We start from the raw sequence: 13,910 nt of genomic DNA on the forward strand, positions 1-13,910 counted from the left end.
TCCCTGTGGCTTCCAAGAGCCCCGAGGAGGGGAGCAGCTAAATTGGGGCCCTTCGTCGCCACTCATACGCCGCCCTTTCCTTTACAGCCCTGCCTAGTCTTTAGTTTATTTAACTGGTGGCTCCGCCCCTTAGAGAAGTGACGCTTCTGCGCACGCGCAAATCCCTCCCTCGCTGCCCGCTCTCTTCAGCTTCTTTGCCTTTGGAGACAGAGAGAGCGAGATCAAACTGTGCCGTACACGCTCCGCCCCCTGAGAGCGGTGACGTTTCTGCGCACGCGCAACGCTCTCCCTCCCCTGAAGCTCTTTTCAGCTTCTTTGGGTTGCGCGCCTTTTAGTAGTCAAGTAGAGAGAGAACTCTCTGAGCCGTCTAGGCTCCGCCCCTGAGAGAGGTAATGTTTCTGCGCACGCGCAACGCTCCCCCTCCCTCGGTTTGGGCGTGACAGTGAGAGAAAGGGAGAGCCAGCTAAGCCTCACAAAAGCCCCGCCCCCTTTTCCCTCCTCAGCCTCCCGCGCGCGCGCGCGCGCCCATTCCGTCAGAGAGCCTGGAGCTTCGCGAGAGGGGAAAGCAAGGAAAGAAGGAAGGGGAAGACAGGGGGGAAGGCGCGCGCCACAGGCCCTCCTCACGCGCACGCGCACACCCACCCAGCGGCTCTCGCCCCGGCCTCTGTCTTCTTCTTCTTGTCTCCTCCTCCTCCTCCTGTTCCTTGGCGCCATGTCAGTGTCTCCAGTCAAGAGGGCGAAGATGGAGTCGGTGCTGGAGCAGCTCAAGCAGCACACCACGGTGGTGGCCGACACAGGGGACTTCAACGGTGAGGCCGGGAAGGGCCGGTGGAGAGAGAACACGGTTTGGCACTGTCTCAGGGCTATGGAATTCTGGGAGTTTGCTGTGGCGCCAGAGGAAGAGTCTGAATGTCTCAGAAAACTACAGCTCCCAGAATTCCCTAGCAGTACGGCCAGGGCAGTTGCAGCCCCTTCGCAGGCAGGTTTTCCAGACCGACACGGCGAGGCCTTTGGACTCTTGTTTGTTCTGGGCTTTTCTGTTTGCAGGTCTTCCAGAACCCTTGGGACCTTGCCCTTGGATCCAGCTGCCTTGAGATGATGATGATGCCCTTGTGCTGGTGGTGGCTGCCTGCCTGCCTTCAGGGCTTGGGGCTCACAGAGATGGCATGGTTTCCTCCTCAGCAAGTTTCCCCAGAGAGGGTTTGCCTTTGCCGTCCTCCGAGGAGCCAAGCTGTGATCCGGACCCTGCCCTCCAGGGTCACGGTCCAAGGCTCAAACCACTAGGCCAGGCTGGCTCCTGCTCCTAAGGAAGCCCAAAGTCACAACAACAAGAAGGTGCCAGGTCCTGCCTGGTCTTGGAAGCTAAGGGGGGTCAGCCCTGGTGACTGTTTGGGTGGGACTCCAGCAAGGAGCCCCAGATGTATGTCTCAGAGGAAGGAGCTGGCAATGAGTATTCCTTGCCTAAGAAAGCCCTCTGGATTAATGGGGTTGGCATAAGTCAACAGGTGAGCCTTTGAAGGCACACACAGACAGACACACACACACAAAGTAAGCATCCTTGTAGTGCTTTCATAATACTATCTATAAGAGAAAATAAGTACTGTAAGGCGGAGACAAGGAGGTACCAAAAATGCTTCTCAATAGGTAGAATATACAACAAAACAGACCTGGGAAATGTAGATAACGAAGAAGAAGCTTCCTACAATGTGGTTCATCACAACCTGAAACACGAAGGAAGTAATTTAGTTCATTTTCATTTACAGATATTATATGTTTTGATATATTTAAATTTATTGAAAGATACATTTACTTAATTTTAACAAGATAGTATGGAGCAAATAGGATAATAATGATAGAGGATTGCTGGATCCCCCCTTTCCCCCGATATTAGATAACTCTGTTTGTTTGGTTGTTTTTATGATATAATGAAAAAAACCCTGTATTGCATGTTTTTAAGAATTTTGGACTTCTTTGGCGAATAAAAATTATATATTTTTTTATATTTTAAATAATGTAAACTATATACAGTATTAATATATTTAATAATATAAAATATATATTACATATTTAATATAACATATATAAATATAAAATACGTATTATATATTTAATGAAATATATATTAAATATATAAATATAAATATATATTATATTTTAATATATATATATAGTAAGCATTGATCAAGGTCTAAGGAATCAGGGGATGATGACATGCGGTGGATGAAGGGCTGGCTGAGCTTCAGCAACAGAGATTAAGGAGGTTTTAGGAATGGAGACCCGCTGAGCCTATCGCCTTAGGCCTGTGGAGACGGAAGGGCAGCATTGGTGCCAGTAGCAACCTGCCTCTGCCCACTCCTTGCTTGCTAAAAAGTTGGTGAACAAGGTCAGGGTTCATGCTTGTTCATTTGGGCTGCTGGATTTCCGCACTTAGTTTTGCACCTGATGCCTGCGTGATTCCTCCTTCCCTCTGTGCTGGCTTTGCTTATTGAGAAGTACACCACTTCAGTATTTATTGACATAACTACCCTTGTAGCCATGCAGAGAAGCCTGAAATGCCACTACTAAAATGGGGAGTGATACAGTTCATATGATTAATGCAGACTAGTCGTGCAGCTCAAATTGGGCCACACCTTAGTTTTCCACTGGTCTTTTACTAGTTGCTGCCATAAGAGACAAAAGGTCTGTGCTCTGGCATGAAGGAAGCAAACGTCCTACAAATGCCACTCAGTAGGAGGAAATCCATCACATTACAACCCTTGATGCCTTCAAGAAGGCTGTTAAGACAGATCTCTTCCAGGGGGCATTCCCAGATTGATAAATGGGCTCCTCCAATGTCCCATATCTGTAGTTGCTTCATTCGTCCCACAATTGCCTCAGTTTAACGAGTGTTAATTTTAGATTAATTTTAGTGAATTTGATTGTATTTTATGTTTTGTCATTTTTAATTTAGGGTTAGGGATTTATGTTAATTGTTATTGTGATTTTATTATTGTTACCCGCCTCGATCCTTCGGGGAGAGACGGGCTATAAATAAATTATATTATTATCATTATCATTAGTTGGACTGATTTCTGATAAGTCTACTCAGTTTATGAAGCTAAAATGAACAGCAGTTCAGTTCATTTCTAACAATAAAACAAACTACTAGATATACAGTGGGCCCTTCCCTTATGTGGGGATCCGTTCTGGACCCCCGCCCCTGCATAAGGGAAATCCCATGTATGCTTGCGGCCCCATGCTCATGGCGTAGTAATGCAGTGCCATTTGTTTGCCACATAGCTTCAGCATATGCTTAAAGCCGCATATGGTGCACCCGCGTACAGTGCAGGCACCCTGTATGCATGTATAAGCCTAGAGATTTAGGTTAACAAATTGACCCCAAAACCTGAGTCAACATATCCATATCTGTTACATGCCCCTGAGGTTTACCCTTGTTATCCCAAGGCCACATCAAAATCCCTGATTTTGGCTCCAAAAAAACCCACCTTCAACTCATACATGAGGCTGACTTATAGTCAAGCGTATACAGTATATAAACAACCTAGTAAGATAATCAAATACAAAGTATAATTTCTAAATTGAGATAATCTGAAGGCAGGGCTGTATGCCTTCCACCATTGTTCTGTATAGAGGAGTTGTAGAAATTGGTACAGGTTGCAAAGTTCCATGCTTCTTCTTTTGTATAAGGCAAATAGGTGAGGCAGATAGGCAAAGCCCAAAGTGATGAACGCTATTCAAAAGAAAGCTACTCAAAAGAAAATAACTTAGTGGGAAAGAGGAACTCTGTTAAGCAAGGAGTGTTTTGTAAATAGGCTTATGAAAAGCTTTGAAATAGACTTGTTGCTTAACAATTGCGTCCTGCTGATGGGTAATGACTTAGCAGATTGAGACAGGACAAAGTGCTGTGCAAATCATGATTTAAGGTTAGCTGGATACACAGTTGGCAATTTATGTGTTGTTAAATTTGGCATAAATAAAATTATATTTGAAGTTCTGTGGAAAAAGAAAGATTAAGCTTTTGGAGAAGAAATTATTCTAGCACTTTGACTTTACTAATAATTTATAGTTCTGAGTGTATTGCAGTTGGTTAAATAAGTAATTTCTAGGGTGGACAAAACAATGTGTGGCTTAACACTGGTGCAGGAAGCTTTTTTTATCAACAATATGAAACCAGTGTTGTGCTTTAAAATTGTTATTAAATTGTAGATTAGGGGAAGAATGCAAAAATATACTATCTGTAGCCAAGACTGGAGCAGAGCTGTTGATAGGGTGACATGGAAGTCTCTCATTCAAGAGTTTACCACAAGTCTGACTTGCTAGCAGCTCACAACAACAACAAACAACTTAGTTGAGGACTATTAGACTGACAGCCTATTAAGCATCTCACACTATGAAGTAGGCAGCAAGAATCTGGCTTTGTGTGTTTGGTTGGCAGTTTGGTTTTACCACAGCCTAGTTATGCAAACTGCTTGCATGTGAACTTTGTTTACAAAGAATGAGGAAGCACTATTTAGTCAAACTCTTTTTCCCCAATCTCAGTTCTCCATGCAACTTACCTCTTTTGCATTAGTAATGTCATTACTCACAGAAGTCCTAACCTTTGGTACCATTGTGCAGGAGACAGCAACAGACTGAACAAAAAGACATTATGGAATAGTGTACGTTTGTGTATTTGGCTAAGGCTTTCTGTGGTGAGAAGATAATGAATGAGCCTCTTGTATGATGTCTTAAACAATTGCAAGGTTGTACTGGGAATCTGGAGAGCCAGAGTGGTGTAGTGGTTTGAGTGGAGAACAAGGTTCAATTCCCCGCTTGGCCATAAAAACCACTGGGTGACCTTGGGCAAGTTACATCCTCTCAACCTCGGGGGAAGGCAATGGCAAACCTCATCTGAACAAATCTTGTCAAGAAAACCTCAACATAGGTTTGCCTTAGGGTCGCCATAAGCCAGAAATGACTTGAAGGCACACAGCAACAACAAACAGGGAATCTGAGTACTCAGGTGTGTGTGTGTTTACAACGTTTGATGTTCTACACTGATTTAAAATGCTTTTCGGTCAGGAGAAATTAATACTAGCCAAAATGGATTCTAGCAAATTATTTGAAAATATGTAGACTCTTTTAAACTATACTGCAGCTTCAGTAGGACTGGAAACTAGACAAGATATAAGGCATTATAAGAAATCACTACAAATGACATTGCAGGGTTTTTTATAATCCATGTTGCACATTAGTTTCCATTTCCTAACCTTCAGTTTGGGAATATAAAATTAATCTAGTTTTTTTATTATTATGATACAACCAAATAACAAACTTCCACTGGTAAGATTTCTATTTTCTATATTGCTGAGTCTGCATTCCTCTTTATATAATGCCCCTTTAACCCTCCCGGCATTTTGTTTACACCTGGTCTCTACCCATTCAGTATCTGGATGTGCTGGTGTAGATGACTTTTTAAAATGTTCCCCCTTAAAAATTAGTCAGGAAATGACTTCCTGTGTGTGCTAACTTTCTCTATTGCAGAGAGGTGTGTTTAAAAGGAATTTTTTTCAGAAAATGATAGTAGCACTTGCAGGCTGAAATATTTTCTGCAATATTGTAAACCCACCACTTTATTCAGTCGGCTTTGAAGATTACTGTTTTGTTGTTCTATCTTTAGAATATTTGATTGGTTTGATTGTGTAATCCTGCATGTGAGGAGGGGATGGGTTGGATCGCCTTTAGGTTCTCTTCCAGTTCTATAATTCTGTGGTGCAGTGTGACCTTTTTGTAAACTTACTCCTACTTAACTGGTTATGTGGGATGCTTTTCTCCTCACCATTGGCTGTGCCACTTAGGGCTACTGGAGTTGCAGTCCAACATATGGAGAGTTCCCTGCTCTAGCCTCTCAATGTAATATTTGTATGTTTTAGTTGCATGTAATTCTAATTTTTTGAAAGCTATGCTAGGAATTTGGCTGAGGGGTGGAATAGAAATCTTTATACAGTAATCTACTTCCTTAGCAAAAAAAAAAAAGGGGGGGGGATCCCTTCACACAGGAAACCAGAAATTAGAAGCTGCCTTCTTGACATTTTCTGTGTAGAAGAACACATTTCTCTAATCCCCCAGCGCTCTCTAATCTCCCACCACTACCATTTGAAAGTTGTACAGCCCAGTCACCATTCTGCCACATTGGTGAAAATTAGTCATCAGCTTTTTTCCAAAATGGAAAAAGTCACCTTGTTCATAATAAAATATGCCCAGTTTCAAAGCTGTAACTACTTTTCTTTTCTTTTTTATTTATTTAGGCATTTATATCCCGCCCTTCAGCCCTAATGGCTCTCAGAGCAGCTTACAATATTATTTTTGATCAGACAGTTCCCTGCCCTTAGGCTTACAATCTAAAAGACACGAAACAAAAGGAGAAAGGAATGATGGAGGGAAAGGGGATGAGGTCCAGTGGTTCTTCTCTCCCTCTAAGGCCTGGACCAAGGCAGATGGATTGGAGGGAGGGCTCTTCCTTCTTCCAGGCTGGTCCTGATGGAGCTGGACTTGCCTGGCCAACTCCCTCTCAGGCCGGCGGGTGGCAGTCGTGGAGGGCGGGGTCTCCTTCCTTCAGGCTTAGTCCTGATGGAGCTGGACTCGCCTGGCCAACTCCCTCTCAGGCCGGCGGGTGGCAGTCGTGGAGGGCGGGGTCTCCTTCCTTCAGGCTTAGTCCACAAAATTTTTTGTGCCTCTTTAAGAGAAAGCATCTACTCAGTGAATATTGACAAGGATTGTACTGACTGAATAGCTAGCAAACTAAGTTGCTCCATCTTACTGAATATCTTTTAGAAAATTATTGTTAAAATGGCTAACTCATTTTTATTGGCTTTGTCCCCATAGCTATTGAGGAATATAAGCCTCTGGATGCTACTACCAATCCATCTCTGATATTGGCAGCGGCTCAAATGCCATCCTACCAGCAACTAGTTGAAGATGCTATTGAATATGGGAAGAAACTTGGTGGGTAAGTCTGCTTGCTTATGTATTGGATGTATACCCTGCCTTTCTCCTTGGGTGGGGTCTTATTCATGTTCTTACATGGCAGCCATGTTTTATGATTGTGGTTTTTATACTAGCATTTATTTCCCTCAGTTCCTACTGTTATTTATTTTAATAAATCATGGTGACAGACCAAGATTAGAACATGGTTCAAAGAATCCATTCATTCCCAATTTGAAATCCTGTAACTGAGTTTTTTAGATACCACATTAGAACCACATGACCCTCTATTTCAGCCTTCCCTTTTCTAAGTATTCATAATTCTCTCTGGTTAATGTCTGTTTCCAGGTCAGAGGATGATCAAGTTACAAATGCTTGTGACAAGCTTTTTATATTGTTTGGTGCAGAAATACTGAAGAGGATACCTGGCCGTGTATCCACAGAAGTAGATGCAAGGTGTGTGTCTTCTGAATGCTTATATCATCTGGATATCTATTTCCAGCAGGGATGCCTTCTTTTGTATGAGCCTGTGTTTACTTGCTATAGACACCCATAGAGGCCTCTTTTCGTTCTGCCAACCCAAAAAGTTTGGTTTGTTCAGACTTGGGAGAGGTGTCTCTCAGTAGTTATACCTAAGCTCTGGATTCCCCTATAATGACTCTCTGCTCATGCTCTCTTTCATGGTCTAATGAAATGAAAATATTAGACCATGACTATATGGAAGACCTGGCTTTTCAGAAAGAACTTTGAATAAAGCACTTAGTAGTTCAGTCTTTAAGAAGTTGTTTCATCGTGTTAGTGATAGATTGTTGTTGTAGTTGTTTTGCTTCCTACTACTTCTGTGTGGTTTGTTTTTATTAATCTGCTTTTATCCTGTTGTAATTTGGGGCTTTTAAAATGTATGTTATATATCATGTCTACTTTCAACTATTTATAGGAAAGACAGGATATAAATTTTTTACATAGTGCATGCTGTGTTGCTATTAAGTATACATATTGCAAAGCTGTAGTGGGCTTTCACTACAGATAGTAAAATATATACATGACTTACACAGTAAAATATATTGGTATATGGGGGTGTGTGTATCTTTGGGTTGGTAAAAGCCACTGAAGTAGCTCTCTGGTTCTAAGTTGCTACCAAGATATAAGATATTTTGCTCAGAATTTCAAATAACAATGTTGTAATAATTACTTCTTGACTACAGAATTGTACTCCTATATATAAGTTCCTCTTTCCTGAAGATCAGTGCTAATATAAATAAGACAAAAAATAGCTAGTAATTTTTTTAAAATTCTTTTTCAAAGGTTGTCTTTTGACAAAGACGGTATGGTTAAGAAGGCCAAACACTTCATAGATCTTTATAAGGAAGCAGGAATTAGTAAAGATCGCATCCTGATCAAGTTGTCATCAACATGGGAAGGCATCCAGGCTGGCAAGTAAGGTTATACCTCATACATTAATGGAATTTAGTTATAAAATTTCGTGTTGATTATAGTTGCCTAATATCGCACTTCTTTGCCCATTTAGGTGAAACCCATTCGACTTCCTTTCCAATTTTAAAATGTGGTTTCGTGCCTCCCCGCCACACACACACCCCCGAGCTGGAGTTTTCAGAAGGCAGATAGTGACAGATCATTAATATTAAAACTTAGTAATATCGTCTGGGGAAAATCTTTTACATCTTGCTGGTCAATGACCGAATAAATTTTATATATATAAATCTTTTACATATTATAAAATTGTGTATCCATTCTCATGTCATCAGTTTAAGTGCAACTGGTGGGAAACATAATTCCACTATGAGATTTATTTTATTTTATAGGATTCTTGAAGACCAATATGGAATCCATTGCAACATGACCTTGCTGTTTTCCTTTGCTCAGGCTGTTGCCTGTGCAGAAGCAGGGGTCACCCTAATTTCTCCATTTGTTGGACGTATCTTGGATTGGCATGTTGCAAATACAGACAAGAAAGCCTACGAGCCTTCAGAGGATCCAGGTAACTGATTAATTTTTAAAGAATAATTTAAAATAAATATTGTAACACAAAGTAGTTGAGATGTTTAATTTTTGGAAAGTAAATGCCCACAAAAGTATCAAGTAATTGTGCTTAATTTTTAATGCCCATATTCCTTTATGTAGGAGTGAAAAGTGTCACTAAAATCTACCAGTACTACAAAAAGTTTGGCTATAAGACTATTGTGATGGGAGCTTCATTTCGAAACACTGGAGAAATCAAAGCACTGACTGGCTGTGATTATCTCACCATTTCACCCAAACTTCTTGGAGAACTCAGTAAAGATAACAGTAAACTTACACCAGCATTGAATGTCAAGGATGGTAAGTTTCTTTCATTGTTAACAAATAATATGACATTCTTAAATATTATTCCACTAAAGCTGATCCAGTAGAATAATAATCTGGCAGTGGTCCTTCACTGTGTCATCATAGTTAATAATGTGAACCGTTACTTGGAGAGTACTTTTAATTGGTTCATCAGCTAACTGTACCTGCAAAGGTCTTTGTAGTGTTCCTGAGGGCTTTAGTTCTATCAATCATAGAATCTGGCAGCAACAGGAGTATGATTGAGTATTGCATACTGATGAAAAGCTTTGCAGGAGAGAAGATTCAAGAGTTGATGTGGAGCAGAAGATAATTTTTGTTATTAGATGCCTTCAGGTAGACTGGTGTAAGACAACCCTATTATAGGGTTTTCTTGACAAGATTTATTAATAGGTTTGTTATTGCCTATGCCAGGCTGAGAGAGCATGATTTAGTTGTGGTTACCCAGTGGGTTACCGTGGCTGAGTGGGGATTCAAACCTGGTCTCCTTGAGGTCCTTGTCCTGCACTCAGACCAGTATACCATGCAGGCTTAGAAGTTCTTGACAGAAGTTAATAATTTCTGTAACATTAATTTTTAAAAGTTCATCATTTTTTTTAAAAAAATTAAATCATGTTTTCAGTATCTCTCTCATTTGTAAGTTTGCTCCATTTTTTCTTTGGTTGCATCATATGTGTGCTCTGGACAAAATAAGAGGCAGTAAATTATAGTTATCTACCATATGGAAGATTGTAACATTGTATCTATGTAAATGTTAAAACAGTCTCCCATGGCATTATTGTCATGAATGCCTTAAAAAGCACAGTCAGTGAACATGTGGGTCTCCTGCTGTTCTTGGGCTGCAGGCCTAGATTGTATCTAGCCAGCATAGCCAAAGGTGAGAGATCATATGACTTACAATCTAGCAACATCTGGATGGCCACATATTCCATCCTTTAAGCCCTGCCTTACAGGTACACCTCACTTGACAAAGTAGATGTATTCCTGGGCTTTCCTTCTTCAACAGAAACTATAGTACCAGAGGTAGAAATTACAGGAAAGAACGAGGATAGATTCCTACGCCACAAAAAAAGAAGTTCGACAGGTTTCAGCAAACTTTTTATTCACTTTGCACATGTGAAATGAAACATGCAGGTCAGGTAAGCCTTGTGTAGATAAACATTTTGAATCCTTCTAGAGACCACTTGAAAGCATTTTCCAAAATGTATTCCATAGTTTTTCCCCCCACTTTTCTTATGATTGTCATTTTGGAAGAAATCATAAGAAATTGATTTCTCTTTTGCTCTTTGCACATGCTCATTATGTGGTTTTGGAGGGAACTATTTATCCTGCCTGTTGTAGGCAGTTACCAACAGCTACAGTAGGATTACTTAGACTAGAATCCCATTCATTCCCAGGTCAAACTTTATTGCATTTACTGCTGCAATCCAACACTGAAATGTCTTTCTCCATCCCAGTTTCACCATCCCCCAATGCCAATGCTGCAAAAAATCTTCCAGCAAGACAGAAGGCAAGAAAGGGGGAGCTGGACTGGGTTCCCATAAAAAGACTTTGTAAGAAGTAGCATATTTGTCAGATGCTTTGTTAACTGAGGCATGTCTGTACTTAGAACAGTATGTTTACTATTGTAATTACATTGTTGAACAACATGCAGTACTTCCTACTGCTGAACCTACAAATAGAGCAGTGGTAGTACAGGTTACGTCTCCCTTATACATAATGCTTGGAACCAGAAGTGTTGAATTTTAGATACTGGAATACCTGTATTTGCATACACACACACACACACACACACACACACACAGATATCTTGGAGAGGGGGCCCAAGGTTAAACACAAAATTCATATATGTTTCATATATGTGTCATTTATACATATATCCTGATGGTAATTTTATGCAATATTTTTAATAATTTTGTGCATGAAATGTAAGTTTGTGTACACTGAACCATCAGAAACAAAGGTGTCACTATCTCAACCATCCATGAAAAAAGTTTCGGTTTTAGAGTATTTCGGACTTCTGGTTACAGGGGGTTCAACCTATAGTAACAAAATGAAACAATCAATGTGTCCTTTGAATTCTGAATAGCTGTTTTGTTTCTCTTGTGGTAATTGAGGATAAATATTGGTTGTGGGTGCTGGACAACTGTATTACTACCATTAGTTAGAATCACATGAATGGAGGAAATGTAAGGACTGGACATAGTTTGTATAGAATACATCTTTCATAGCTGAATCTGAGATTTGATAATGTCACGTATTCTTCAATGAAGCTCAAGCATCCAACTTGGAGAAGATCCATCTTGATGAGAAATTATTCCGTTGGCTCCATAATGAAGACCAAATGGCTGTGGAGAAGTTGTCTGATGGAATCAGAAAGTTTGCTGCTGATGCCGTTAAATTAGAAAAGATGATAAAGGTAAAACAAAGGGTTTGGAGAGTGGGGGGAACAGATAGGTCAACTTCTGTACTTATTTGCCATCAAGTCAGTTTTGATGGCAGTTATGATAACCCTATGAATGAAAGATCTCCAAGAGCCCCGTTCATCAGAAGCCCTGCTGAGGTTTTGTAAATTCAGGGTTGTGAATCAGTCCATCTGTAATGTGGTCTTCTTTCCTACTACCTTCCATTGTACAAAGCATTAGAATAGCACATATGGGCATGTGGTGCTTGCTGCCATCTATGTCCCATTAGTTGATAGTGTGATGGACTGATTTGCAGCTTCTGTTGCATGTTTTCATTTCTGTGTTATCAAGGTTGCATATAGGTAGGTAAAAAAATTCTGATGGCTCTTGCTACAGGTGAGTTATGGGTTAACCTTTTTAAAGGCTAAAAGTGCTAAAGTAATTAATAGGCAGATGTTGTTTATTTACTATAGATATAGAATACATAAATGGCCAGAATCTTGTCAGGCAGTTATGAATACATAACCTAGAGCACTCATCACTGTTTTGTATTCATGATCCCTATGTAGCCATTACTTTAGGGGCTACCTAGGTAAAGGGAAAGTGCTCCAATCTCCACTTACGGGGAAGCAGCCCCTGTGATTGGTGAGGGTCTGTCATTTGGAAAGCACCTGGCTGACAATCCCACCCCCACCAGCAAACCACCTGCGGCACAAGGGGGAATCACTGCCTGTCACACTGGTGAACAGCGTCAATCAGCTGCATTTTGAGCAACACAAACTCCTGTGGATCAGAGTGGCTGCTTCCTGGTAAGGGGCAATTGGGGGGGATTGGGATGAGATATCATTATGTAACACTGTTAACTATGACATTTGCACATATGTAAGTCCCCAAAATTTCAGCCACTATCAAACAAACCACAAATAGCTGGATGTAAATCTAATTGCCAGTCCATACTAGAGGAGACTCATGGGATTAGTGGGATTTACCTAAGTATTGACTTACCATTTAGCAATAGGGTGGAGGCCTTGATTAACATTTGTTTGGGGTTTTATACTTTTCTTCATTAGACCTTAAAAACCTTACAACAATTGAAATTTTGAAGCATTGCATTGGACCTGTGCTGTAGATACGTTGTTTTTTGGTTTTGTTTTGGGCGGGAACAGCAGCTAAGTCTGTAAAATGTGAGTCCAGAGTGGGAATTTGAAGCTTTTATAACTTCAGATCAGTGGAGGAAAAAGTGTGGCCAGCAAGTTATATGCAACCCCTAGTGTAATCACATCCCCTTTAAGAAGAAGGAAAAAAGAAATTGCTCATATTTTGTTCAGTGTGCAGTTGGAATATGTAGCCCCTTCCCCCAAAATCCACAGCAGGTGAAAATGGTCCTAGACTGTCAGATGTTGCTAGCACCTGCTTTAGACATAAATCCCAAAGTGCTATTCTCTAGAAGATTAGAATCCAATAGGACTTCAGCATTAAATTTGTTGTTGGGCTTTTAATACCACCAGTTTGAAGCTGAAGTAATATTTAATTCTAGTTTTGCAATTATGTCCCATCAGTGCTGATACCTCCTAAACTCTTGTTGAGGATTAGACTGGAATAATCCATCTGTTTCCAATGTATGATAAAGGCATTCATTAAACATTTATACTTCTTCCTTTTCTTTTAGGAACGAATGTTCAGTGCTGCAAATGGAAAGTAGGTGCACACTTTTTGGACGCTGTATGGATGTACAAATATCTACAAGTTACAGATGAAAAGATTTTCTGTATTCTGGCCTTTTTATATTAATTTGTGAAAAGGAAAGGTCCATGATTTGTGTGGCATTTTTAAAAATAAGAATAGATACTTATTGCAGAAATCCAGTGGTTGCTGCAAATGATTAAAGGACCAATTGTGTGGAAGTGTTTTCATGATGGTATTGATAATAAAAAATAAATTCTGGTATATTAGTGCTTCTTTTATTTGTAGTAGGTGTTACGTTTTGTTCTGCTTTGAAGATTGGCTGAAATCCTCTATCATGGTCCCCAACAGGATTCCAGCCACTACTGTTAGACATTAATAGTCACCTGAACAGCATAAATGTGTACAGCATAAAATTGACTCATTTGAGATGTGGTGCTGGACAAGAGTTAGAACAGCATTAACTAAATACACCAAAGGATGGATCCTGTTGCAAATCAGGCCTGAACTTTCCCT

General features: G+C 40.4%; 1 protein-coding gene across 1 annotated transcript; it reads left to right on the top strand.

Annotated features, from left to right (window-relative positions):
• Positions 1 to 518: 518 nt before the first annotated feature.
• Positions 519 to 13,658, top strand: TALDO1 (transaldolase 1). The gene is made up of 8 exons (XM_042466238.1): positions 519 to 809; positions 6,865 to 6,988; positions 7,312 to 7,419; positions 8,269 to 8,400; positions 8,787 to 8,962; positions 9,106 to 9,303; positions 11,580 to 11,725; positions 13,381 to 13,658. Exons 1-8 carry the CDS (start codon positions 713 to 715, stop codon positions 13,411 to 13,413), a joined length of 1,014 nt encoding a protein of 337 aa, XP_042322172.1. The 5' UTR covers positions 519 to 712; the 3' UTR covers positions 13,414 to 13,658.
• The last annotated feature ends 252 nt before the right edge of the window (positions 13,659 to 13,910 follow it).

This window comes from Sceloporus undulatus, chromosome 1 (assembly GCF_019175285.1).
Source record: "Sceloporus undulatus isolate JIND9_A2432 ecotype Alabama chromosome 1, SceUnd_v1.1, whole genome shotgun sequence".
Classification (NCBI taxonomy): domain Eukaryota; kingdom Metazoa; phylum Chordata; class Lepidosauria; order Squamata; family Phrynosomatidae; genus Sceloporus; species Sceloporus undulatus.